At 56.5% G+C, this 27,559-nt stretch overlaps 1 protein-coding gene and 1 long non-coding RNA gene across 5 annotated transcripts in view; one reads left to right on the top strand and one right to left on the bottom strand.

The window, feature by feature from the left end:
- Nucleotides 1–12,095: 12,095 nt before the first annotated feature.
- LOC308562892 lies at nucleotides 12,096–16,392 on the bottom strand. Its single transcript, XR_013999688.1, has 3 exons — nucleotides 14,847–16,392; nucleotides 14,208–14,362; nucleotides 12,096–13,907 (listed from the first exon to the last, which is right to left on the bottom strand). It is a non-coding gene; the product is annotated as an uncharacterized lncRNA (long non-coding RNA).
- Nucleotides 16,393–17,677: 1,285 nt separating this feature from the next.
- The window catches only part of CTDP1 (CTD phosphatase subunit 1), a 28,545-nt gene continuing 18,663 nt past the window's right edge, over nucleotides 17,678–27,559 (top strand). Inside the window, exons 1-5 of one of the 4 annotated variants that reach the window (XM_081149386.1) lie at nucleotides 17,678–17,696; nucleotides 22,647–22,730; nucleotides 23,203–23,296; nucleotides 25,092–25,220; nucleotides 27,168–27,318. In XM_081149386.1, coding sequence (XP_081005512.1) covers nucleotides 22,690–22,730; nucleotides 23,203–23,296; nucleotides 25,092–25,220; nucleotides 27,168–27,318 — 415 coding nt within the window. In that variant the 5' untranslated portion in view covers nucleotides 17,678–17,696; nucleotides 22,647–22,689. Of the gene's footprint in view, nucleotides 17,697–17,733; nucleotides 18,466–22,646; nucleotides 22,731–23,202; nucleotides 23,297–25,091; nucleotides 25,221–27,167; nucleotides 27,319–27,559 lie in introns of those variants that run through there. The other 3 variants (XM_081149385.1, XM_081149388.1, XM_081149387.1) reach the window with 3 other exon arrangements.

Raw genomic sequence — 27,559 nt, forward strand, 5'->3', positions numbered from 1 at the left:
AATCAGGTTTTTAAAAAATGGGGAACCCATAGCAAATGTGATCAAATCTGTCCCAGGAAGAAAGGAGGCCCTGAGGCTGACCCTCGTTCACAGTGTCTGCTGCCTGCCTCTTTACAGGAAACTGAGGAAACTGAGTCCCAGAAGAGCCAGCACCTGGCTGAGGCAAGAAGAGGGCTCCGTCTTGGTGTGAAAGGGCCATTTTAACACCATGCGACCGCCCAGCTCCCGTCTCGTTAATTTGCTTGAAAAGGCCCACTGGCTGCTCTCTGGCCTCCTGGCTGCATTGCAAGCCAGCTCACCTGAGGCGATCCAGCTTCAGGCTTCCTTAGGCCAGGGGTCTGGGAAGGGCCCCGGGGGGCACAGGGGGACGACACTGTCCTTCCAGGGTGCGGGTCCCTGTCCAGGACACACCCTCAGTGCAAGCAGAGCGGTCCCAGCTCCCACCTCCAGGGGGAGCCAGAGAGCCACTGGGGTTTGCCTTATTTTGCGGGTTTTTTAACCATTGGAGAGTTTCTAAGGTGAAACTGGGAGGTCCCAACAGCCAGAGTGAGCCCTGCACAATTCTGGAATGTTCCTTCTGACAGATTTACCAGGAGAAACCCACTGAACGTAAAGCTGGAGATTCCAAAGTCACTTCAGTAACTGGCTGGGAAAATCAACCCTTAGGAAGGCAATGTTTTGCTTGAACTATGCTTGATTCCATAAGAATTTCACTCAAGCAATTATACTTTAATGAATGTGGCTGGGTTCATAGATGGCTCTGCATTTCTCAATAGAGCATATGTGCCTGGCAATTAGTAGCCTGGAAATGAGTAGGACAGAGCCGACCGTGAGGCATGTGTAATGTTTTCATTAGGAGTTACAAATAATCTATTAATCTCCTTCTAAACACCCAGCAGCATGCGCGCATTCCTTGCCTCAAAGTCGGCACTACGAAATCGCTTCAAGTAAACAGAACGCCTGCAGGAGGCGGCTTGTCGGTGTGACTTACGGCATGAATCCAACGCCTTGTGTGATCGATCTTCATTAACCCCGGGCAGGTGTCACAACAGTGGCCCTGCAGGGCCTAGCCCACAGGCCTGCCCAGGACATTCTCTCCAGGACGATCTGTGTGTCCAGGCCGGTCTGTGTGTCCAGGGACAGTCTGTCCAGGGCCTGCCTTCTACACCTGAGCCACCAGGGCGACGCCCCTCCCACACATACACTGCACCCTGCTCCTTCCACGCGAAGGCCTGCTGCCCCTCTGTGCCCACAGAACCCCCCTCGGGCAAGTGACTGCCAACCAGTGGAGTCGACAGGTGGGACGACGATGGTGGAGCCACACAGACTGAGACACAGATGCACAGATAGTTCTCTACAAATACGACTGTGAGATGGTGACGTGTCTTTTCACAGCCACACATCAAACAGCGACAGCTAGTGCCGCACTAATGAGCCCACAGTCCTGACTTTGTGAACAGATCGGATTCCGTACCTGCCCAGCAGCAAGTGCACATGACCTGAACCTGCAGCATTGGAAACTCCAAGTTCCTCTCTCATCTCTGACCCCACTGTGCTGAGCCCCTGCTCTCGGTTGTGCATAGGTCCTGGGGTCCTTACTCATGGAACCCTCAGCAGGAGCACATGGCCTCTCCCACCCCATCCCCAGCCATGTCACATGCTCCCTGCCTCGCCCCCAGCAGCCAGACCAGGGCATGCAAAGGAGGCTCCAGCCCTAACCCCAACCCCAGACCCCTCAGCCATCCCAGCTCCACCCCCACGGGGGACAGAGAGGCCCCTCAGGGGCTTTGGTGCTGAGACACAAGGTCCCCGAGAGGCCCAGACCCACCACCCTCCTGCAGGGAGAGGGAGGAGAAGGGCTGCCGAGAACAGACCTGAAGTCTCAGCACGTCACCCAACGGCCACCCTGAAGCCTGGCCCAGCTCCCACCCCAGCAGCCCCGCCAGGCTGTGGCCATCCTCCAGGTGTCCCAGCCTGGGCGTGCGAGCCGGGGCCTCCACCCAACACCCGCCCATCGTGTTCCAGCAGGCTGAGGTCTCCCTTAGACCAGTGAGGAATGCGGGCTGGGCACCATCCCACAGGCTGTCCCCCCCCCCCCGAGCCCCCAGGAGGGCGACCAATCACCTGGTTTCCTTGGGACTTGGCTGGTTTAGGTGCAAAGGGTCCCACACCCCTGGAAAGCTCCAGTCCTGGGCACACCAGATAGATGTTCGCCCAGCATCCTCGGTCAGGTCCCTGGACCCCAGGGTTGGAGCTGCTGTCTGACCTCCTGGGGCCTGAGGGGAGAGGGGTCCCTAACCCTAACCCTAACCTTAACCTTAACCCTAACCCTAACCCTCAAGAGGCCAAGTGAAGCCCAAGCCCCACAACTAAGGATCCCAGCCCCCCCACACACACACGGTCCAGCTCCCATTCACTCTCCACCATCTGGAGCAGAGTCTGGAATTGGGGGTCCCAGGGCCAGGCTCCCAGAGAATCTAGAGGGGTCCTCCGGCCATTCCAGCCTCTGGTGGTGTCTGCAGCCTGGCTTGTGGTTCCATCCCGGGGCCTCTCTGTGTTTTCACATAATCTCCCTCCCCTCACAAGAGCAAAGCCATGGGACTGGGGCCACCCTGTCGAGGATGCCAGGTGACACTGTGTCATGGGCCCTCCGGCTCCCTTGGGCTGTGGCAGCTCCTCAGACTCTCCTTGTTTTGACGACCTGGTGGGTTTGAGGATGGTCATGAATCCAGGGCACATCTGTCCTCATGGCTCATCGCTAGTGACCTTCACCTTGGTTACCTGGCGACCTCAGAGAGGGGACTCAGTCATGAGACTCCAGGGGCCGAGGGCTCCCATCGGTGTCCTCCACAGAGTGGCACCTGGTGGACATCCCCTGTGAGGACCTGGGGCCCACAGCAGCCACGAGTTCATGAGGGGTCAACGCTCATCCCCTCGGTGTCTGGGAGCAGCGGGGGGTGTAATCTAATATCTGCCTCTGACTGCAGGATCGCACGCGAAGCCGCTCTCCCTTCATTAGGCTCGGCTGCCAGACCCTTTAACCAGCAAGTTTAAAGGAACGTGGAGCTTTCCAAATTAGCTTTGAATCTAAGAATAATATGACAGCGAGTCGCGTTAATTAACTTACAGCGAGCTCCAAGAACGCGTTTGCAGGTTGCTTGGCTTTTTATCAAAGGGAGCCAACATCGTTAAGCTGGGAGGATGTTCCCGGCCCACTGGGGACGCAGTGGGGGTGGGAGACGGGCCCCGGGGTGCGGGCTGTGGTTCCCATCCATCTGTGCCGGCTCCAAGCCCGGTCTATAATCCAGAACAACATGACGTTTTCTCTCCCACATCAGCTCACACACTTAGAAGTAATAAGTGGAGCCCCTTTAACGTGGAGCCGGAGCTGCCGTCCCGAGGAGCCTCCTCCCCCTCCTTCTGGGGCAGTTTCCACAGGGACATTGAGATGACAGCACAGGGACCAGGGATACAAGGGAACCAGGGGTCCATGGGGCCCCTGAAATTCGGTGCCCAGTCCCGCCCACCATCCTGTACCCACACTTAGGGGTCCCGTGTGTTCTTTAAAAGGGTGGCCTGGCTGGGAACATGGTTACGAAGGGCCCCAAGTCACCAGGGGGGGGCAGAGAGGGCACAGGGACAAGCCCCGTGCCTGTTACCGCTGTAATGGAGACGTCACGGTGGCTTGAGCTCGCGCCACTCGCTCTGCGTCATGTGGAAAATCAGGACAGGGACCCAGCATTCTCCACTCTGGCTGCCAGCAGGTTTTATGATGACATCTCAGCTGACAAGACTTGTCCGGAGCCCGAACCGCCTGGTGATATGTCAAACATTTTTCCATAACCTGGGAAAATAATTTTAAGTTGACTTTTGTGGATGCAACTCACCCAGCAGTGTTAGGGACCGAGGGGGGCTCGGGGGGCACAGAGAGAAGCCGGGACAGGGGAAGGGGTTTCAAATCCTTCTTCGAGAAAGGGAACTGTATAAAATTCCTCTTTTATTAAAAAAAATCCAAATATAACCCATTATTCGGATAGACTGGGTGGCACACCTCTTGGGACTTCCCAGTGACACCCTATGGAAGGGCCAGGGGAGGAACTCGACTCACCAAAGCATGAGTCAAGGTCCAAGTCCCAGTAAACCAAGCACTGAGAAGGGTAAGGCCTTGGTGTCCAGAATTCTCTAGGATTTTCTAGAATTACCTAAACAGAGAGGAGAAAGGGGTACCCCATGCCCCTGGCCTGTGTTGAATTTGCTGGCTCTGAGGGTGAGACCCCTGCCCTGGGGTGGGAGGGTCAGAATCGGGTGTAAAGGACCCTCGTTCAGCACCGTCACTTTATGCACCAAGTTCAGGGAATGTGCCCCGATCGGTGCTCGCAGGACAGGCTGGCCCCGGGGATACACGGCATTGGTAACCCGACCCGCCCTCACCCAGCCCAGGGGTGCCATAAGCAGGTCTACTCAGTGCCCCTCCTGACCTGGCCTCTGGTACCAGGACAGGGAGGCCCTCACTCTGTTCCCCGGGCGCTCACACATCCCCTTGCCATGCACGTGGAATGGAACCAGCCCCAGAATGAGGAAGAACAGAAAGATTTTAAACACAACCAAGTGCCCTGGCCAGTGTGGCTCAGTGGTTAGAGAGCCAGTCTGCAGACTGAAGGGTCCTGGGTTCGAGTCCAGCCCAGGGCACATACCTCGGTTGCAGGTTCGATCCCCGACCTAGGATGAGTGCGGGAGGCAAGCAATTGCTGTGTCTCTCTCACATCGATGCTTCTCTCCTCTCTCTCTCCCTTCCACTCTCTCTGAAAAGCAATGGAAAAAAATATCCTTGGGTGAGAATTTTTAAAAAATAATAATTAAAAAAAAAATTAAAACACAAGTGTTAGGTGATGCCACTGAGCTGCTGGATCAGACCATCCCTGAAGCCTGTCCGTCTGCACCTGTCAGCTAGAGGGACCAATAGATCCCGTCTATTGTACTGTTATGTGAGTTTGAATTGACGGCAACCTGACTGATAAAGGTATGAGTAGAAGGGCAGAGATTACCTTCCTGTGGGCCAAATGAAGCCCCCAGCGGTGTTATGAAAGGGCAGCTCTTTTTCCCTGTCTTGTAAAGATCTGCTGCGACAGGGCCTTTGGACAGCTTTCAGCTGGCTGACCGCTATACCACAGACAGAGCTCACTGACTTCAGGACTATATATCCTGCTCAGGAAAGTCAGTTTTATGGGCTTTCTAATTCCTAACTCTCTGCATTAAAGAGAATATTTAAAATAATAAACAGCTATGCTTTCGAGAGCAGACAGTGGCTCCAACTCCAACTGGAGAGGCCACTTTTGACTCACTGGCTTGTGAGGGAGTTTTAGGTGCAAATGTAGAACTAACGGGGGGTGTCGAGTGGGGTTTTCCTGAGTGAGTGTCCAGCTGCAGCCGTAACCGTCTCACCAGCAGAGCTATTCTGGGGAAAGCAGGAACAGCAGGCGCAGTGGAGATACTCATGATCGATCCAGGCTTCCTCTTTCGCAGAAAACTCGGAAGTTTCCCCTTCCGCATTCCTGTGGACACCCTCCTGGGTGTGGGACACGAGGCCCCCCGAGACCCTGCTGTCCGCTGACTCACCAGCAGGGCCCTGACAACGGGTGAGTTGCAGTCACATTTCAGTTACTGGGCACTGGGTGCTGCGTGCTCACAGCCGGAGACGGTGATTAAAACCTGAGTGGGTTCCTTCCTTTGCATTGGAGCTTGAAAAGAAAAACCCATGTTTCTCCTTGGGAAGGCGCAAGAAAAGAGCAGCAGGACAAAACAAGCACCTCCAGTTACAGGAAGGGTCTGCACATTTAAAGGAGTCCAAGGACCCAGCCACAGACACTGGGGGGCTAGCCCAGGGGCGGGGTGGGAGGCCCACAGTCAGACCCGAGCACTGCTGTAAACACTGGACTATGACACAGAAACATCCCAAATCACCAGCAAAAAAACAAAAAACGGGTTCTCCAATAAATGGCATAGAGACATTTTGAAAAACTAACTTAGGAGACAGCATTTGTCCCAATAAATTCCAGCCAGAATCAAGCTGGGCACGCTGGGGTTCCCCGTGCAGACCGGCGGGTGCAGGGTGCTCTGTCACCCTTCCACCCCCAGGCTCCACGTGAGAGCCCGGCATTCCCATCAGGGGCCGACACCAAGCCCGCGGGTCCTGCACCTGCAGGAGCTCTTTGCTGCACCTGCTACTAGATTCGGGACAGTAGGCACAGGGTCCCCACTCCCAGCCCCAGACTCCGGGCTCTGCAGGGAGCTAATACCTGCCTGGAGTGCGGGGCCCCTGGGGGAGCACCTTCCTGGTGGCCTCTGGAGTTCTGCCCCCAGCTCTTAGCGTGTTCACCTGACTGGAGACCCAGCCCCACACGATTGCTGGTGCTTGTGAGGACGAGGTGCCTGTGGAGGGCAGTGAGGCCCAGGGCGGAGGGGACATTCTCCTCCCGGGAGCACAGCTGTGGCTGCGAGCCCTTCTCCTGGCCGGTCTTGCCGCCACACGGGCCTGGGGCCCGAAACCTCTGCGCCACATTTCCCTAGACCCGTGATCGACCTCTAGCCCGCTCTGGAATTAGGACAGGCTTCAGTCCGTTATCAAGCGGGCCCGTAACATCCCGAAGTCACCCTGGGCCGAGAAGCCTCGTGTGCAGACGCTGGGACAGGCCCAGAGCTGCTCACAGGCCGGGGCAGCTTCTGACTCCCGGCTCGCTGCTTGCGCGGTACGTGCAGGGTCTCGGAGCCGGATCACAGAACAGGTGCAGATGCGACAGCTGGGACCCATTAGCGCCCACGGGTGTCCTCGGGAGGGTGCTGTCATGCCCATGCTAAGAATAACCGTGCCACGGCTTGTGGCCACAGCATCAGGAAGTCACTGGAGTTTTCCACCCACTTTCAGAATCTGCGCTGGGGAGAAGCCTGTGTTTAAGGGCTCCTGACAGACGGGTGGCAGCCCGATGCCCCTCGGCCAGAGCCCGCCTGACGCACAGCCGGCTTGACGGGCCCGGCGGGCCCGCACCGGCCATCTGGCCGCACAGAGGCGGCCCCAGGAACTCGGGGGAGGCGGGCGCAGCGGCCGTCCAGTTGACATTCGTCTCTAACACTCAAATAAGCAGGTGTCAGTCCTCCGCTGGGATTCTAAATTGAGCTGCGAGCGTCCTTCTGCCTGATGTGCAGCGGCCAGCGTGGCCCACGGGTTCAGGTGAGGTGATGCTGACGGAAACGAGCCGTGAAAGCAGGAGCCCAGCTCTCAGCTCACTCGCCCGGGAAACAGAGGCAAACGTGGCTGACCTCGGCCCGCGCCCAGGGCCCAGCGACACCAGCCCTGCGCCTGAAACCTGCGGGGCACCTGCGTCTGACTCCGGCTTCCACTCGGGCGGTTCTGAGGTGCCTGGACCTGGAGAACTCACACCTAACGAAGGCTGGACACACCCAGAGCCTGGACCTGGGGTCTCACCTAAACCTGAAGTCACACCAGACCTGGGGTCACGTTGCCCCGACAAGCCGCACAGGAGGCACCCTCAGACTTCCATTCGCAAACTGGAACGAGCTCCTGGTCGGGCGTTCTGTGAAAACGCAGAGCACAGTCCCCCCGACAGGCCTGGACACAGCACCTGCGCGGCCTCCTGCGGGCAGAGGGGAGACAGGGCTTGTGCTCTCGGAAGACTTAAGTTTGGTCTGGAAAAGCGGGGGGAAGGGGCTGGGCTGGCGGCTCCTGATGGCCTCGGCTGGGAGGAGTGACCACGCCGAGGAGGAGACGCGGTCACCAGCTGCCGTGAGCCCGCGGGGACGAGGAGTGGCTGCCAGCCCTGTGGTGGCCGGCCTTGGCCAGGAGGCCCAGGGCACCACATCCTCTGGCAGGACCCAGGTGCACCCCAGTGGCCAGATGCCAGGAAGGGGCTCAGAGGGTCCCCCAGAAGACCCCAGGTGACCCCAGGCTCCCATCCCCAATCAGAATGAACCACGCTGATGTCACACCCCAGAGTCTGGACAAAAAGCCTAACTTCTGAGCAACGGTTTCCAAAGGCTCCAAAATTTGGGGCTGGGGCGCGGTCAGGTTTTTCTCTCGAGGTTTCCGGGTGGCCTCTCCGAAGGCCCCCTCTTCTCTCTGGGCCAGAAGGGGGAGAAGGCCGTGGGCTGGGAGCCCATCTCCACCTGGAGCTGCTAACAACCTCGCTGAAATGTTCGTCTCTGTTTTAAAGTGACAGAGTTCGGCTCACCTCTGATCCCATGCGTGGCGTCTGTGCCAAGGCAAACTTCGCCAACGTTCGGACCCTGTAAGCAACTCTGACCTAAACGTTTTATAAGCTGGACAGTGTCTGTGAACACACTCAGGTGGTAGCCTTTCTTGAGATTCTGGTGTAAGGAAGGAGCACGCATTGTGCTTAAAGGGCAGCTGGGCCTCCTGGGCTGTGTGCTTTCTGGCCCTCAAACCCAGCGACAGGGCCAGGGAGGGCTCTGCCGCCCTCCTCAAGAGGGGCACGTTGTCTGAAAGGCCAGATGCCCTTGGAGCAGCCAGATTCTGCAGGGACAGGTTCATGCACAGATACTCTCGCCGGCCGGGGACGTTCCTCTGGGAGTCGGCGCGGGAGGAAACAGCCTTGGACCACGAGAGCAGGTTCACTGACAAAAGAGAGCGCCACCGACCCTGAACACGTCCTAGGTTCCTTTCACAGGCGGAAGGGAGTGTGGTCGGCCAACTGCCGCAGCGTGAAAAAGAGCAGAGGAGGGCCGGAGTCAGCAGTGGCCAAGCGCCCGTCCCGCCGGGGACTCCGGCACCTCACCTACGGGGAGCCGCACGGCATCTGTCCTTTGTGTCTGGCTTGCGTCCCTCAGCACACGTTGCAGCAGGTGTCAGACTCCTTCCTTTTAGGCTGAGTCACATCCCCTGGTACAGATGGACCAGGTTTGCCAATCCGTTCGCTAGAGGGTGGACACCTGGGTGGCATCCGCCTCTGGCTGTTGTGAATCACAGGCTGTGAACATGGTGTACGAATACCTCTTCAAGGTCCTGCTGCCAGTTCTCTTGGGTACATACCCAGCCTTCGCTGCATTTTAACGTATGATTTTATCTTTCTCTCAGCAACTTTTTACACGTTTGTGAAATTTAACTCATTAGTTTAATTGAGCTATACCTGTAAGTACCCTTTTTACATTGATAACCAACGTCATCTCCCAGTACGTTTTGTGCTAATAAACGTCTGTGATTGGAGAGGGAGTGGGGGGGCCGCTAGACTGTCTTCTCCAGCCCCCCAGGGCCATGCTTCCCCCGTCTGGTTTTGCTTTTCCTTAGCTGAGTCCTTGGTGACCCGTGGACCCCGTCCTTGAGTCTCACCGATGCCGCCTACGTTTGGGTTCTGCATCGGTAACGACTGGTTATAGCCGAGTTCCTTTCGAGATCTGAAAACGGTGGACTTCATAGGACTTCACCTCGTGCCCCCAGGTGCTGACACCCCAGCCCCACCACCCTCAGTTCAGACGTCTTGCTCGTTTCTTGTCCCCGTCCATGGGACAGGCCTCAGTGAGGCCCCAGACCCTTCCTTGAAAACCTGGCGCCCTGCTCGGCCTCCGCTAGAGGGCGGGTGATGCCCACACTGGTCCGTGTGCGGGCGCCGGTCACCACTCCTATCAGACCACTTCGTTCTCCGGATACAGTAGAGCTGCCCTTCTCCTGACGCACCTGACCTGTTCTTTCCCTGCTTCCTAACGACTGGGCTTTGTCGCTTTTGCTTGGAGTAGGCTATAAAAACGGGAAAATAAATCTCATCCTGCAGGCATATTTAAAAGTCCAATGGCGACCCCGTGTGGTGACAGACAAGGGTGCAAACCAGGGAACCTCCGAGGCCTGCACGAGTCCACGGGCCGGCTCAGGTAGGTGCCCGGGGGCTGCAGGAACTGGGGGTAATTAGATGACCCGCTGCAGGAACTGGGGGTAATTAGATGACCCGCTGCCAGTCCAACTGCTCCGCAGATCTCTGGTTCTTGTAACGCTTCGTAGATCTCATCAGCTTCTTAATTCTTTAAGATCAAGTACTATGTTTATTATCAAATTTACTCAATTTATTTCCTCAACAAATACTTCTTAAGACCTTTTATATCCCCCAAGCCTTTTAAGCAGATGCTTAATAATAGGAAATAGCACCTCTGATGCCATACAATTGTACCAGAGCACACTTTGTCCTCACAGAATCAATTAGCACATGAATTCCCTCCCAAAACCTTGCCGCTATTTATGACATGAAGAAACTGCGCGATGTCTCGGATTCCTTCGTTCCAATTTCCCCCCCCACGAAAAAGCTGGCACTCACCATGACAGGAAAAGGCTAAGTGTATTTGCGCAAGCAAGGTCATTATCTTGCTGTGGTAAAAATAATTCTGAGAAAGTGTAATTTAGTGAAAGAAAACCTGGAGTTAGAGACCAAAACCCAAATGCCATCCCTCCGGGGACCAGAGTTACTCAGCCACGTCAGCTCACTGCTCTGAAGGTCAGTCTCCTCCTCTGGAACGCCCGGGGCTGTCACCACCGCGAGGTGGGCCGGCTGGTGTGGCGCAGTGGTTCAGCCTCAGCCCAAACACCAAAAGGTCACCTGCTGGACGCCCGTCAGGGCACACGGCCAGGCTGTGCCTGGATCCCCAGCAGGCATGTGCAGGAGGCAGCCGATCAATGTGTCTCTCTCATCGTCGATGCTTCTCTCTCCCTCTCCCTTCCTCTCTAAAAATCAATAAAAACATATTTTAAAAAAATAAAAACTTTTTTAAAAAAGAGTGAGGTGGGACCTCCTCGAGGGCAGACATTGGAGGTCAAGGGCTCACTGGGGCAGACAGAGGCTGGGGACAGACTGACCCGCCGTACCGCAGCTCACTCCCAAATCCCGACCCGAGGGACTCAGAACGGCCAGCTTGGCCTCACTAATCGCGACCAGCGCCCGAAGGTCCTCCGCGCTGCTACTGTGCCCAGGGGAGACCGGCTCCCGGCACGTGTGGACCACTAATCCTTCCATGAAGGGCCGGCTCCTGAAGCATTGTCAGAGGAGGAAGCGCCAAGTTACCGAGGGCCGCTGTCCCCGCACAGCCGTAAAATGAAACAAACCCCAGGCCTCTTGCGTCAGAGGCTGGGGAAGAGCAAAGGAGCTGGAAGTCTTCCCTGCCGATGAGCAGGCGGAGGATCCCAGACCACACGAGACGCGGTTTCTGTGCCTCATTCCCACGGAGCCAGAGGGAGGTGCGCTGGCTCCTCCCGCAGCATGCAGTCAGCACTGGGCCCAAACCGTGGCGCTTAGGGCCCCACAAGACTTGTGCCACATCCACGTCACTTGTGCAGCGGATATGTAATATTTTTCTTTAAATTAACTCTAAATGTAATCCTTTCTTTTAACTTAGCCTTATCCTAAGTAAAACAAATAACATCATGGGTTTAATGCATTTGTCCTATTTGTTCTGTTCCACATCCAGACAATTACAATAACTATGTAACGAGTAAAATAAAAAAGGTCTGTCCATATGCTATTAAAAGCCTCTCGCCCGGCACGCATGGCTCAGCCGTTGAGCGTTGACCTAGGATCCAGGTGACGGGGTTCGATTCCTGGTCAGGGCACATGCCCGGGTTGTGGGTTCGATCCCCAGTCGGGGGTGTGCAGGAGGCAGCCGATCAATGACCCTCATCATTGATGTTTCTATCTCTCTCCCTCTCCTTTCCTCTCTCTGAAATCAATATATAGTTTTTTTTAAAAAGCCTCTCTTGTTCCCAAGGACTCTGTAGCAATTTTGGGGAACTGTGGAATAAAGGTTTGCCTTTGCTGAAGCTCCATGCGACTCCTCTGACTGGCCCAGCGCGAAGCCCGCTGGCCTCCCGCCTGCTGCTCAGGCGCCCGCCTTGCCCAGCCAGGACCAGGCCCTGCAGAGAAATTCGCCGGCGGAGTGTCTCCATCTAGCGGCCGCCACTCCCGTTAGGAAAAGCAGGCTCCTGCGGTGGCGCTGGTTACGAGGTTTCCTTTTAGGGGGGTGAAAATGTTCTGGAATTAGTGGTGGTGGCGCATAACTTTGCGAACACACTAAAAACCTCTGAACTGTGCACTTTTTTTAAATTTTGAGAGTACATTTATTAAAGCTGGGGAGAGTGAAACAAGGAAGGGCTTAGGACAGAAGCAGCAACGGGAGAGAGCCTCGGCGGGGCTGTTGGGCTCCCTAGAAATGTCCTAGGAAAGAAGTGAGCCTCGGCGGGGCTGCTTCAGCCCCTGGGAAGTCAGGGAAGAGGGGCCTTGGAGACGGGTTCGGGGTTTGCCCAGGATGAGCTGCCGCTGCCCATTACCCTGCTGGTTGCAAGTCTTGTGTGATCCCCTAGAGTTTAGGAGATGCAGGCCTTTGGGGGAAGGAAAGGCCCTTTATACATTTAAATTGTGCAGTCGAAAGGAATAACTTACATTTAGAATTTATATCTCGGTTTTTAAAGAGGAACCATTGTGAAAGGATTGGATAGGAACAGGAGAAAACCCTGTTCCCGCTTTCTTATGGTGAAACCGCCCAAACCAGAGAGGTAACCATGGTGAGGACACCTTTTCCTCGCCTTGGTGTTGGGGACAGGAAATTTACATCCAGGGCCCAGAAGTCCTAAAAACGGAAATTGATGCTGTCATTTGTGTGTCTGTGAGCCGTGGCCATGGTTCCCATTAAACACACTTTCCCCAGGATTCATGTATCTGACATTCTAAAAAGTGATTTCTTTTTAAGGCCACTTCTCCCTAAAAAGTGCCTCAGGCGGCAATTTCGCAGACCTGACCGTGCAGCGAGCGCTCACTGCCGCCTCCCGTCTGCAGGTCCTCAGTGGAGTCGTGGGTGAGACTGTGGCGCTGTCTTTGAGGGGGAGGCTGAGAAACATCTGTGCTTGGTGGAAGCCGTGAGTTTGACAAGCCCCTGCATCAGGTATGTAACTGGCATACCCCTCCCAACTACACCCCCTCCCGGGACCCCAGAGCACAGCCGACGTCCTATCCCACACCAGCTCCAGGGCCTCCCTTGACTCGCAGGGATAGATCACTGCAATTACTCTGGGACAGTCTTTGTCACTGGAGGCTAAACCCCCAGAAACAGTCACTGTTCTTGTCTAGGATTCAAGCACTAATTTTCCACACACAGCCTCAGGTGCGGGAAGTGGAAAACATGCCCAACCACTCTGAATGTCAGTCTCCTCATCTGGAATGCCTCTGTTCCGGCCAATTTGTGGGATTTTTTTAAAGGGACTGTTTCTGATTGATGCTTGGAAATCAGCACGTTCCATCCTTGATTCAAACCCGCCCCACACGGCGAGCAGCTGCTCCCGGGACCAAGCACAAGGGTCCTCACCCCCAGGACTCTGCCTCCTCCCAGAGGCACATCACCGTTTCAGATTCCATCCAAAATTCACACAACATGAATGACTGCCTCCTTTAAAAAGACTTAGCATGTTCTTTTTAGTCAAAGTGCGTTTGTTTTCACTAGTTCTCTCTTCCCCGAGAGCCGTTTTGCTGAGGAAAGGGCCGTCAGCCAAACCAGGGGGCGGTGGCAGAGGCAGCGAGCACCTGAGGGAGCCGTCGCCAGGGGCTCACAGGACACGGTGCAGAACAGAGGGATTGTTCTGTAGGACTGTGCGCAGAACAGCTGCTGTGGACCCGACCTATTGCGTAGTGACACCGTCGCACACGTGTGGTGGGCTGCAGAACCTTATCTCATGGAGCTCCCACCTCCAGGCGACTTTAAATTCTCGTGTCAGAAGTGCCTCTGGTTCCCAGACGTGTCCGCAAGGCCCCTCCACGAACAGGAACTTCCTATCTCCAGCTCTTCCTCTGCCCCACTCATCGAAATAAAGAAGCTGGGAGCCACGGCCCCATGAAAACCAGTGCTGCTGTATCCTGAAAAACAGGCCCCAGGGAAAGAAGAAAGTGGAGGAAGCTGGGTGAAGGTCCCCCCTTTGATCTACTTAATCCTGCTAAAAACAAACAAAAATCAAAGACAAGAATTTCCACTTTGGGCAACAGGCAGTCTAGATGCCCTGAGAGCCTTCACGCGACAGGCTGTTTGTCTCTAAGGTTAGTTTCCAAGTCAGCTCGGGCTTGGAGGAAGGAAGGGACATCCTAAAGGCCCCCAAACCAAGGGAAACCCAATGAGCTGAAACAGAAACCCTCAAAGTGGGGCTGCCTCAGGGAGCTCACCCGTGTCAGAGCTGCTGCGGGCACTGGCACCACAGCACAGGTCCAGAAGTGCCCCGACCTGGGCCCTCTGGCTCTTGTCAGAACAAATGTCACCAGGGGTCCCACAGATTCACATCAACCCAACATGAGTTTCTGGTCAAAGGGCCAGGCCGCATCTGTGAACAGGAGTCGGGGGAACACACACAAAACAGGTTTAGACCCACAAAGATCGAAATCATTGAAATGCTCAGATTCAGAATTGTAAAAAGGTGTGAACCGTTAAAGAAAAAAGGTTAAATTACCAAAAAACAAAAAAAACAGAGCAAGTGAGAAGAGACTATAAACAGGCACATTTGAAAACATCCAAATAGAATTTTCACAAATGAAAACTATAATTTTTGAGGTAAAGCCTCAAAAGATGAGTTATCAGATTACACACAGATGACAGAGGTTAACAAACTCGAGGCTACATGTGAAGAAATCCCCCAGGACACTGAACAGAGAACTGCGAACACGAGAAGGATGTGGGAGATGGATTATACAAGAAGATTTAACACGTATCTCCTCAGGGCTCCAGGGACTAAAAGGGAAGAAATGTTTAGAGAGAATGCTTGAGAATTTTCAAGAACTAATAAAAAATAGAATCAACAAGTAACCCACATGCAGACACACTCGATAAGATCACACCAGAGACAAAGAGAGGACAGGTCACCCGTGAAGCCACGGCACTCAGACGCGGGCAGTTTCAACAGTGGAGCCCAGAATCCAATGGAATGATGTCTTCTAAATGAAAAAAAAAAAAAAACAGGAACAAAAAGCATTGTCATCTGATCACCACGTGTCTCCTGAAACTCAAAGCTATCTTTCCACAATTAGAGCAAAATAAAGCATCTCGGATGGACAGAGACTGAGCTTGACTCCAGCAGAGCTTGAATGAAGGAATTCTGCAGAATGAGCTGCATGGAAGTGAGCACCGACCCGCGAGAAGGGTGGGTCCACACAACACAACGTACAAATACTTATCATATAGGGCATGTCACGTGTGGGTAAATATTAAACGTGCATTATTTCAGTAGAACCACCTTCTCTTCATTGGAACGTATCCTTCCTCGTATGTAAATTGTCTGTTACTTAAAAAAAGAAAAAAAATGGAAGCTATGAAAAGATGCCAAATGGTCATCAGAACACAAATTAAAACCCCAGATTCCCCCAGGCCGGTATGCTCAGCGGTTAGTGTCAGCCCAAGCATGGAAGGGTCAAGGGTTCGATTCTGCTCAAGGGCTCAATCCCCGGCCCTGGTTGGGACACATGTAGGAGGCAACCAATTGGTGTGTCTCTCTCACATCAATGTCTCTCTGTCTCTCCCCCTCCCTCCATGCTCCCCAAAAAAATCAATGGAAAAAAAATACCCTCGGTGAGGATTAACCAAAAAAACAAAACGAGAGAAACCCGAAACCCCAGCTTTCACCTAGATTGGCAGAGACTAAGTTGTGGAGGACGTGGCGGGAGTGCAGGGCCATCTGGGAAAACGCCAGCTTCTGCACCCACGACTCAGAGAGTCCACACCTGGGTCCTCACCCTCAGGAGACGGCAGAAGGGCTGCCACAGCACCTTCAGCTCGCCAGGTGGGAACAAAACCCAGCGTCTACCCACAAGAGAATGGCAGACGCGTCCTGGTACAGCCACGCGGAAGCCACAGTAAACCGGCCCTAACCATGTGAAGCAGTATGATTTCTGGATACACAGTGATGAATGGAAAAGCCATTCACAGATTTAAAAGAGCGTGTATATGATGCATTTTTACAACCACGCAAACTAAGCAATATATTTGTGTAAACAGCAGATCCTCGAATAGCATCATTCCGTTCAACGTCGTTAGGTTATAACGTTGAAGGAGATACTGGAAGAACCGAACTCTTGTTTTTAATCACCAAGCCTGGGGTAAAACTGGTTTCATCTTATGTCATTTTGCCTAAAGTCTCAGAACCCACAGAGGACAGTGGGTGAGGCCTTCTGCTCAGAGGCAGCAGACAGAACCTGGCAGGAGAATGCAACCTGACCCGGAGGTGGCCGATCTCCCCGTGTGGAATCGAGGGGACAGGATGAGAGGGTGACCACAGGCCGCTGTAACAATATTGGGAATGTTCTAGACTTTAGGTTGGCTGATAGGTTCATCTTAGGATTCCACGTGGTCTTTGGTATGTACAAAATTTAAGTGATTTTTAAATGGGGAGAAAAGAAAGAGAGATCCAGCCAAAGGTTCAGACGGCACTGCTGGGGCAGCCATGACTCAGAACCCTGGTCTCTGCTCCATCACTTCCCCGGGAGATGTGCGGACTTCTTGGATAACCAGGGATCGAAAAATCAGCAGCTGCTGCTGGGGAGGCGGCTCCCTTCAACGCCTGGCCACGCCCGCGGGCCTGGGCTTCGGAGGGGCCTCTAGGTAAAACTGGGGGAGCAGCGGTGGAGTCGGGACGCAGGCGGGGGACAGGGTGCGGAGCGAGGACCCCCTTGGGGGCGCGTCCTCGAGAGGCTCCGGGACACGCAGCCGCTTCGCGCTCCGTCGTTGCGCCCCGGGTCACCCATTCCCCGACTCGCGCGCCCCGGCGACACACAGCTGGCACGTGACTCCGCGGGATCCTGGTCCTGCGCGGCCGGCAGGCCTCACCCCCGATTCCTGCAAGCCCCTTCCCTCCGGGTCAGTCCGGCGCGACCTGGCGAGCCCTCCAGGCTCCTCATTTCGTTCACTTCGCCCCAAGAGCGCCTCGTGCGCGCTCGGGCTCGTTCATCTTCGTCCCCCGACTTCCCCCGGCCAGGGCCGGCGCCGGGGGAGCCCCTCCTCGCAGCCGGCGCCTCGGCGCCCGAGCGCAGCGCGCGACCAGCCTCCGCGGCTCGCGTCCCGGCTGCGCGGCGCCTCCCGGCCCCGTCTGCGCGCCTCGCGCTCGTCGGCACCGTGACCTCCGACGGGGAGCAGGCTCGGGGCGCGCCTCCAACCTGAGAACCGCTTTCAGCCCCCCGCCTCCGCTGCGGCGGGGCGGGCGCTTCGGGCCCCACCCAGCTCGGGGGACAGCGGGGGACACGGGGAGGAGCGCCCGCCAAGGTCACCGCGACGGCGCCGAGGCCGCCCCACGCGGGCACGTGGGCGGGGCCGCTCGCACCCCCCACTACGCAACCCTGAGCGACGTGGGGGGGCCCACCGCCCTCTGACCCCTGACCACGCACTGGCTGCCGGGACTGCGGCTCAGAGGCCCGCGTGGCATGCCGGGACTCGTAGTCCTCAGGACGCCCGCCTTAGCGCGCGAGGGGAAGGTAGGACGGGGCCCGCGTGGCACGCCGGGACTCGTAGTCCTCAGGACGCCCGCCTTAGCGCGCGAAGGGACCTTAGCAAAGCGGGCCGCGTGGCATGCCGGGATTCGTAGTCCTCAGGACGCCCGCCTCGGCGCGCGAGGGGACGGTAGGACGGGGCCCGCGTGGCATGCCGGGATTCGCAGCGCCTGATGGGGATCCGCGGTAAGGCAGCGCGGGGTGCATGCCGGGACTCATGGTTTAAAGACCCCAGAGCCTCGGCGTGTGAAGGGGCCTGTGGGACAGCGGCGCGCGCTGCACGCCGGGACCGTCGTTCACAGGGTAGACCGGGGGCAGCGGCCCTGTTCCCGCCGCGCCGAGCACCGCGGGCTTGGTCCTGGGACGCCTCCGGTACCGGTGGCCGGTGCCGCGCCTCTCGGTCTCGGCGTGCGCCTGTGTTTACAAGCGGGCCCCCTGGCGCACGCACGTGGCGCACGCACGTTACGTCACACGCTGTCCCGGAAGTCGGCGCGGACCCGGGCGGCGGGTGGAAGCCGGTGCAGGAGTGGGAATCGCAGCGCAGCCGCCACCGCCGCCTGGGCCGGGGTCGCCCGCCCGCCCGCCCGCGATGGGCGCCGGGCCCTGAGCGGACCGCCCGCCGCATCTCCGCAGCGACCCCGCGGGCCGCGATGGAGGCGCCGCCCGCCGACCGCGTTCCCGCCGAAGGCACCCCGCCGGCGGCCGTGGCGGAGGTGCGCTGCCCGGGCCCCGGGCCGCTGCGCCTGCTCGAGTGGAGAGTGGCAGCGGGCGCGACCGTGCGCATCGGCTCGGTGCTGGCCGTGTTCGAGGCCGCCGCCGCCGCGCAGCCCTCCGGGCCCGCCCCTGCCCGCGCCGGCGCCGGGGGCTGCGTGCGCGCCGAGCGCAGGCTGAGGTCGGAGCGCGCCGGCGTGGTGCGGGAGCTGTGCGCCCAGCCGGGCCAGCTGCTGGCCCCCGGGTGAGTGCGTCCGGGGCGGCACTCGGCGGGAGCGGGTCTGGGGGCCGCGCTCGGGGCGAACGTCGCAGGGCGGGGCTCCCCCGCCCGGGCTGCGCGCCTTCCCGCGGTGCGCGGCAGTCACTGCTCGGGGCTTTTCTTTAGAAAGCGGTTGCGTTCCCCCCTCTCCTGCAGTAGGTGCGGGCCCCTGAGGCTCCGCGCTCGTGAGTTTGGAAACCTCGGGGCGGCGGCGAGTGCGGGAGGAATCGGCGCGCTCCACGCTCGTCGCTGTGAACTCCTGGAGAGGGGCGGGGGCGCGCCTCAGACTCTCGTAAACTGCGGAACGCGGTTGTAAAACCTGGCGCGGCTCTGCGCCCTGGTTCAGGCCCGAGGTGCAGCTGGGCGCGGGCGGTGGTGCGCCCTCCTGGGGTTGGCTCAGCTGCGGGTCCTTAGATTTAACCTCGTTAAGGAGCCGTTTTCCCCTGTTGAGGTGTGTGAGCCTGGCGGCGCCCCGCGCGTGTGCTCTTGAGATCGGGTTGGAGTGGACACAGGTGTGTGTGCGCGACTCGGGGCCGAAAGGCGGGGCTGAGCATCCTGCCTCCTGCTGGAGTGGGTGGTGCACAGCGTTCCTCTGGGGGGCCGCAGTGTGTCCCCCACACTCAGTCGGTTTTCTGTCCATTCCTGCCTTCCTCTGCTGGGGCTGCTCACTGTGGTCTCCTCCCCTCGCCCTGGGGCCGCGCTGACCCTCAGCCGCTGAGCTGTGCTCGCTCCCGGAAGTTGATGTGGAGGACAGGACAGGACAGGGTAAGCCCATCCTTTATCGCACCCGGGAGCCTCAACCTGCGCCTACTCTCCCCGGCTGCTCTTCTTTGGAGGTGGAGCCGGGGTCCTTGGCCTGCAGACACCTGCCCACTGAGCGCAGGTGGGGCGGGATGGATGCTTCCCCAGAGCAGGCTGCCTGTTCTCTTTAGAGGGAGGGGCTCACTATTGTCTGTGTGACACGCTGTTGCCTGTTCTCATCACTGCTTTGAAGTCATCTCACTTGACCTGCGCTTCGGCCTTAATGCACCTGTAAACCCGCCAGTCTGTGCATGATGGAGGTGAAGCTCGGTGCCAGTGAAGAGCTGTGGTCCTGCAGTGCTGTTGCTCTGTGCAGCTCAGGTGTGGGGGACACTTGGCCGGGGCTGTTCACACATAAGGTTGAGGCAGGAGTGGTGCAGGCGGAGGGAGCCCTGTTCTACCAGTGCCTGGGTCCACATGATCATCTGGGCATGTTGTTGGGTCACAGTGGCCGTGGAGTGGTACAGTGAGGTCCCAGTGGTCTGCTGGGTGATGGGAAGGAGGCCATTGTGTGTACACGTGTGTGGGTTTTCCTTGGGACAAGATAGGAGCTGGCTACGGGGCAGGGCCGTCTGGGTGGGGAGGGAGACCAGAAGGGACCTGGGGGGCTGCCTCCATGAGTCCATGGGGAGCAGCCTGGGTCCTCCGGTCTGTCCTGCGGTGTTCTGCCAGAGGGCCTTTCTGAAAAGACAAGTCCAGTGGCCTAGGCTCATGTGTTTCTGACCAGCCAGAACAGCGCATGCATTTTGGGTGCAGCCTGGTGAGTCTTGACAGACGTGCCTTAGAAACCACCCCCCAGTCGAAACATGGACATCTCCCTCTCCCAGACATGCATCTTACCCCCATCTGGTTCCTCTTGGGGGCATTTAATGCTGACACTCTCTTTCTCTAGATACTCCCTCCTTGATGTTAGTCGGTCCTGGGCCTGGTTCTGCAGCCTCTGTGACACTGATTTTTTTCTAATTGTCATTCTTTTTTCTGCCCACTCTTAATCCTTGGGGCTCCCAAAGGTCCATCATGTCTGCTTCCTTGTTGGTGGCGATGCCCTGGCCCTGTCCACTTCCTGGCACACATTCAGCTGTGCCTGCTGCCAATGGCCCCTGTCCCTCACTTGCTGGTTTCCAGGAGAACCTGCTGGTCTTGTTTGTATCTCACCCATTTCCTTCCCTGTTCCTTGGGTCCAATTGGCCCTTAGCCGGCAGGTTTGCTCCAGGCCTTGTGGCACTGTGGGTGCCTTCTGCTCTCTGGGCCGGCTCCGTCACAGCGGTACCCATTCTGGTGCCCTGGGGTTTGTCTGCCTGCTTGCTCTGTGCCCAGCGCCCTTTGGCTGGACCCACTGCTCTGTGTTCCTGCTCCAACCTCAGGCCTAAAGCCATAGCATCTCACCTGCTTCCTCATCATCTGTCAAGACCCAGACTTCCTCTCACCTGGGTCTGTCCTGGAAGCTTCCTTCCACCTAAGGTAGAGTTATTCCTCTAGAGCAGAGATTTTCAACCGTGTATCCCAAGAATTTTTAAAACGTGCAACACCTGACTAGTTAGGGGAGCTGACCTCTTTTCTCCTTAGATTGTCAAATGAAAAATGACAACAGCCAAACTGTGATGGCTGTCTGATATTTTTTGGTATGCTGCAGAATTTTAGTAATTAGTTTATGTGCCATGTGATGTAAAGGGTTGAAAACCGCTGGTCTATCATCAGTGGCCCCACTCTGGGGTCCCATTCAACCTTAGTGACCTGGGCATGACAGATTTCTTAGTAAGTACACAGAAAATTTGATGAATTAGTCTTGATCAAAACTAAGAACTTGGCTAATGTTATTAAGGGCAATTGATGAAGTCCAACTACATTTTGGGGAATTTCTGAAAAAACATCCTGCAAGCCACAAGTTTTAGTTTAAAAATAAGTGACTAAATGCAGACTTTGGGCACCCTTCAGTCCCTGGTGGCGTGTGGCCTGCGTGTTCTCACGGGAAAACAGTTCAGAAGAACCCGTAGTAAAATGTAAGCAGCACTGGCACGTTTAACCCTTGTAGATGGTGAACGAACCACTTGCTCAGTTTCTCACAAAACCTGCCACCAGCGTTCCAAGGGACAGACAGCAGACTTCTGCCAAGTTCCAGGGCCCCACAGCTCCCTTCAGAAGACTCATCAGCTGGGGATCCAAACGCTTCTGACTCTTGAGAAAGGCCTCGGGTTCCTTTGCTGACTCTGCCACATGCTTTCAGACAGGTGTGGGAGGGTCCCCAGTGGGGGATGGAGCCTGAATTAGCGTTTGAAGGGGGTCTGGGAAAGTGGGTGGGACCCTGTCCACCGGGAGGGTGTGTCCTTAATGCAGCAGCTGGGTAAGGTGTTCTGAAGGAGAGGTGGGTGGGATTGGAGAAGAGGGGGCAGGTGCTCCTGTGGAGGTCACTGAGCCTGGGTAACGAGGAAGGGGTGCTCACATGGGGATGAGGTTTGAGGGTGGATGGGGTGCTGCAGAGCCATACACCGGGGGGGGGGGGGGCGTGGAAGAGAGCAGCTGGGGTCCTAAGGCCGGACTTGGCTCTGGAAAGCAGAGGCACAAGGCCAGTGGTGAGAGATGAGGAAATGCTGGGTGCCCTGAGCGGGTGGAGGGTAAGTCTCTGCCAGGCAGGAGCCTGAGGCAGGAGGCGTCTGGCCAGGCTCCTTAGGGGAAGGTTGTGGTGAGGAGCTGTGTGGGGTCCTGTGCAGGGGCTGGTCTGTTCCTCTTATTGTTTAAGATGGGAATTAGAGCAGATTTTTCCATAGAGGTTTAAATGGTGTTAACAGGAGGGGAGAGTGTGCTCCAGGGAGAGGAATAAGCTGATGGGGTTGGAGGCTGCAGACGGGACAGGGAGGCCCTCGCCCTGGGCCCGACCCATACGAAGAAAATGGTAATTTCTGCCTTCGTGGAAACTGGAATGATTGCAATGGTCTGTCAAACGCAGGTGCGTCGAGCCTCTCTGTGCACTTGGAGCACGGAGGAGGCAGCCACTTATTACTTGGTGGCGGTGGTGTTCCTCGTAGTAACAAAGTTTCAGTTCTTGTAGGTCGTTTATCAGGAATATAAGAGGTTTGAGATAGTTTTCATTTACCCCCACATCTCCTCCCCTGACGGGACATTTTTAGTTCCTGCACCTGTTCTGTGTGGTTGGTTGTGTTTTATGTGAGAGGGGCCTGCAGGTGAAATGGCTCTTCCTTCATTTACAGACAGAGAGCCAGGCCCTGGGGTGGTAACCCACCCAGGTGCGCAGGAGGCCTGGGTGCGCAGCCAGGCCTTCCTCCCACTCAGCGCTCTGTGGAGGGTGGTAAGAAACAGGAGCCTCAGGGCCTCCCTTCCTGATTTCTGCATTTTGCCCCCGTGTCTAGAGCGGTTCTGGTCCGAGTAGAAGGATGCAGCCACCCTGTCGTCATGAAGGGTTTGTGTGCCGAGTGTGGCCAGGACCTGACCCAGTAAGTACCCACCTGGTGTGAGCACAGTGCTTCTCATGGTGGAGGGGGACCGTGGGTACAGAAGTGTAGGGTGGAGGGCACAGGCGGGGGCCGGGAACTGGCTGCACGAGGGTCATCTCGCCTGGTCACTGCGGTGTGAGGGAAGGGATGACCGAGCAGACCTCACCTCCCTTCTGTCAGACCCCCATCCTGGAGGCAGCCTGTGCTCCAGCAGAGGGCTCCGCCTCACCCCCTGCGCCAGTGCTGACCCCACTGGGGGGGGGGGACGGGACTGTGTCTTCGTGGGTCAGTGTGTTTTCGGCAGAGCTCTGAGGGGCTGGAAGGTCACCATCTCGCCAGGCTCCTGTGTGTTTTAAGTGAAGGACGCCCCGTGGCCGCCAGCAGCACTTGGACCACGTAGAAATGAAAGTGCTCACTGCCGCCTCGGTGAGCGGCTGGAGGTGGCCATCTCACGGCCCTCTTACTCCCGCAGGCTGCAGAGCAAGAACGGGAGGCAGCAGATGCCGCTGTCCACAGCCACCGTGTCAATGGTGCACAGCGTCCCAGAGCTGATGGTGAGCTCCGAGGTGAGTGCCGGCCACCTGTGGGTCCCAGAGCAGGTGGAGGGTGGCTGGGGAACGTTCAGGGTTGGCATCACCTTGGTTTCTGAAGTGACCACTGGAAGGACGACGGGCGGGGGCTACGCTTGTCTCTTTCCCAAGTGATTCCACCTGGGAAGTACCTGGCTCCCTGCTCTCCAGGCTCTGGCTCTGTTCCCCTGGAGCTGGGTCTGGGCCGGAGAGATAAGATTCGTGAACACGGGGCTGGGTGAGCGGTGCTGTGAAAGCAGACCCAGTCCAGGAGGCCGAGGGCCGGGCTCAGCCCCGTGAGCAGCTGCTGCCAGGACTGGCGACCGTGGGGGAGGGGGGTGAGCCCTGTGGGTCGAGGACATTGGCTGTGCTGGTGCAGCAGACTGGGTGCAGGGACCTCTAAGAGGCCCCAGAGCTCCTGGGGGCCCCGTGTGTTTGTGTGCCCAGGAATTAAAGGTGTCTGCACAGCTGGGAGGCTTGGAGTTTTACTACACCTGTTCTTTTTACCTGTTCCAAGAGCCCCAGAGTCCCTGCCACCTCACGTTTTCATGGTCGGGGTCTAATGGTGGGGAGAGGGAGCATGACCAGGACGGAGCTCAGGCACAGGTCTGTTGGGGTTGTATAGAAACTCAGTTACAAAGCAGTTTCAGAGCTTGTTACAATTTTATTAGATTCGTGCTTTTAAGTGATACCTACTTTATTTTCTGTGAGAAAGACAAAATACGAGATACAGGATTCAGGTTTTTCTGAATTAATGGACTTTAAACAAGTGTAAATGCGTGTGTGTGTGTGTGTGTGTGTAACACAACTTGGGGGTTATATGATAAAGAGGAGACTTAAGTGTCCCCCATTTTTCCTCCCATCATGGAATCCCTGTTGGCTGCAGTCCCTCAGGAACAGAGGGTAGAATTCTGTGAACCTGATGAGGCTGGGCGTTTGTTGACAGGAGTCATGAGTGTCAGTCGCAGTGAGAAATGGTCGTGGTGCGGGCCCCCAAGTCTTTGTCATGGGCCCACGTCAGTCCCCTCCGTCGGCTAGTTGTGCGTGGTGGGACCAGGCCCTTCCAGAAGCAGTGTCCCCGCTGGCCCACAAGGGCGACCTCTGTGCCATGCAGTCCCCGGGCCCACCTGGGTCTCTTCCGAAGTGAAGCCCAGCTCTGAGTGGCAGGCACCTGTGACGCACGCTGCACGCCTGCTGCCTCACCTCGGGTCCCCGTCGTTCCCAGCCCACGCCCACGCCCACTGCCCCACTTCCCTGCGTTCTGCAGCTCACGGCATTGAGTTGCTCCACAGCATCCAGCTGAAGTTTCCTAGTAACAAGCACTTCTAGCTCCTTTTTCATGGGCTTACCCCAGGGGTGGGGAACCTTTTTTCTGCCAAGGGCCTTTGGATATTTGTAACATCATTCATGGGCCGTACAAAATGATCAACTTAAAAATTAGCTCTGCAAAAAACCAGATTTATTGAATTTCGCGTCCCGCCTACAGTTGCCTAGGCAGGGCCAGACCCAATGATTTCAGCCATGGGCCGGATGTTCCCCACCCCTGGTTTACACCTTTGGTGAAACAACAGGATTAGGTTCACAAGGCAGAGTGTTTTTCCGGGTGGGGTGCACACAACCAGCTCCAGGCAGCAGGGGGAGCAGCCCTGTGGCCCCGCGTGGTCTGAACAGCAGCAGGTTTGCTGGTGGGTGACACAGAGGACAGCAAAGAACATGCTCAGCTTCCACCTGAATTTCATTTTGAATCCAGATATACTTACATTGTCGTTTTTCCTGTTTCTTTTAACTTCAGCAAGCTGAGAAGCTAGGGAGAGAGGACCAGCAGCGCCTGCATCGGAACAGGAAGCTGGTGCTCATGGTTGACTTGGACCAGACCCTGATCCACACCACCGAGCAGCAGTGCCAGCAGATGTCCAACAAAGTGAGTTCAGGATCTCAGGGTTCTCCCACTGGCAGGGCCTCCACATGGCCCTCGTCACTCTCAGCGCCTCATCGTTGAGCCTGTTGTGTGCCAGGCTCACACCTGAACACATCATTAGGGGCTGAGGGCTCGAGACCTGGGAGGCCTGGAAGTGGACAGCAGTGGGGGCAATCTTGGGCGGGGGGAGAGGAGCAGATTTGTGTGCCCTCCGGGAACATCTTTAGTGGGGGGGGGGGCAGTGCAAGTGGGCTGGGCTGCAGGTAAGGCCGGATGTTGCCCTGTGTGATTCACCGGGGATTCAGAGGGTCAGGACAGAATGCTGCTTCAATTCTGTGCTCGGTGGGGCCGGGAAGTTGAATTTCTGGACCCTTCAGAAGGTTTGCGTGCAGAGGGCTGTCCCCACCCGTGGAGCTGTCAACTGCTGCTACCACCTATGGAGACTAGCGTCACTGAGATTGTCGTCTGTCTGTAACTGTCTTGCTGCAGGATGGTTGCTGTGTAGCCCTCTGTTAACGCTCGGGTTTTCGCATCCACAGGTTCATCAGTCTGGTTAGGACAGCACCATGGGAGGGTGTCCTGACGGAGGGGCCGGGCCAGGCCAGGCTGGCACTCGGGTTTATCGCGGCTTTGAAGTTGGCGTTTATGACAGTTGAACTAGTTGTAACGTGCTGGTTTCTCAGCCAGTGTGGTCTAGAAGGCGAAGGTGTCCTGGCGTCTGTGTGGCCCGTCCCATCTGCTGCTAGTGGCTTTAGTGCCTCTGCCACACCCTGCCCACAGGCTCATCCCTCCACTGGGCTTGGTAGCAGCCTGATGACAGGGCTTTACCCGCCACTCAGAGCCCACCCACACGCTGCAGCTGACCTGGGTGCTGCTGAGACTTCAGAAAGATGGGTTTAGTTCTTAACTCTGCAGATCCGAACTTGTGCCTTTAAGGGAGTTTATTGCCATTCAGTGACTGTTTACTGCTGAGTGGGGTGAAGGTCGTTTATAAGGCTTCACTCTTGAGTGTTCTAAGTAGCCCGATCCTGAAGGGCTCTGGCTGACTAGAGCCGGGAAAGTTAGCCAAGCCTGAGATCGGCACCTTCCCTTTATAGTTGTTATTTAGAGCATTTTAACTGAGAACATTAATGACAGGATTAAAGGGTCTGAGTTTACTTCCTCAAGAGAGGGAGCTTATTTGCATATTAATTGTGTACAAGCAACTGAGTGTTACTAATTTCACTATCTGCTAAGGTGGTTTAAAATGCTGTTTCAGGTCCTGTGATGTGTCTGTAAGTTAATAAAGCTGTGTCTTAAAGTGGTCTGTGAGGTGGACTAGCCTCCGTGGAACCTGTGGTTTGCTTTTATTGGTACCTGGGGAAGATGCTGTCAGTAGACTAATGGGAACCTGATCTAAGCCACCTGCTGTGGTTCTGCAGTTGGACAGATGTCAGTGTGTGACAATACAGACGTGCGTGACATTACTTGGGGACACTTTGCTTTATCTGCCATCAGAAAGAGTAGGCGCAGTCGTCAGGAAGCGTAGGGTCTGCTGGTGTCCTTGCAGCCCTTCTGAGATGCAGTAGTGACTGGGTAGTGGTCTCAATTGTCATAGCTTGTTCCTGTGGGTGTTTGTCCCAGGCACTCTCTGTACTTGTAGATAGTTGCCCTAGTTACCATAGGTAATTACTGTAGACTGGCAACAGGTAGTCGCTGTGATCTCGATGGTTGCTGTGGGCAGTTGTGTGGTTGTCATCGATGGTTGCTGTGGGCAGTTGTGTGGTTGTCGCGGGTAGTTGTGTGGTTGCTGTGGGTAGTGGCTGCAGAGGGGGCTGAGCTCACTCCAGTGGAGCACGTGTGAGGAAAGCTTGTGCTGGGTCAGTTGGCTTCCTGCCTGGACCCATTGTGATGGTGGGGTGGAGTTGGTGCCCTCGGGTCCTCTGTCAACTGGCCATTCGCTCTCTGCAGGGTATCCTGCACTTCCAGCTGGGCCGGGGTGAGCCGATGCTGCACACTCGCCTGCGTCCACACTGCAGGGAGTTCCTGGAGAAGGTTGCCAGGCTGTACGAGCTGCATGTCTTCACCTTTGGTAGCCGGCTATATGCGCACACGATCGCAGGTGAGTGTGCGGCTCCAGCCAAACTGCGAGAGATGCACCCGGAACACTGATGCTGGGTCATTCTAATTGTCCGTGATGAGCTCTGAGTCAGCCTCACTGGGAGGGTTAAGTCTAAAGTTCAGCCACTGCTCCTGCCCCTCCCTGCCCTGTAGTCACTCTGGTCAGGTAGGGCCAAAGACCAGTTTGGAAGTTGGTCAGGACCACAGATACCAGGAAGAGGAAACTTCTTGTGTAAGTGATC

The sequence above is a fragment of the Miniopterus schreibersii genome, assembly GCF_964146895.1.
Source record: "Miniopterus schreibersii genome assembly, chromosome: 10".
Classification (NCBI taxonomy): Eukaryota; Metazoa; Chordata; class Mammalia; order Chiroptera; family Miniopteridae; genus Miniopterus; species Miniopterus schreibersii.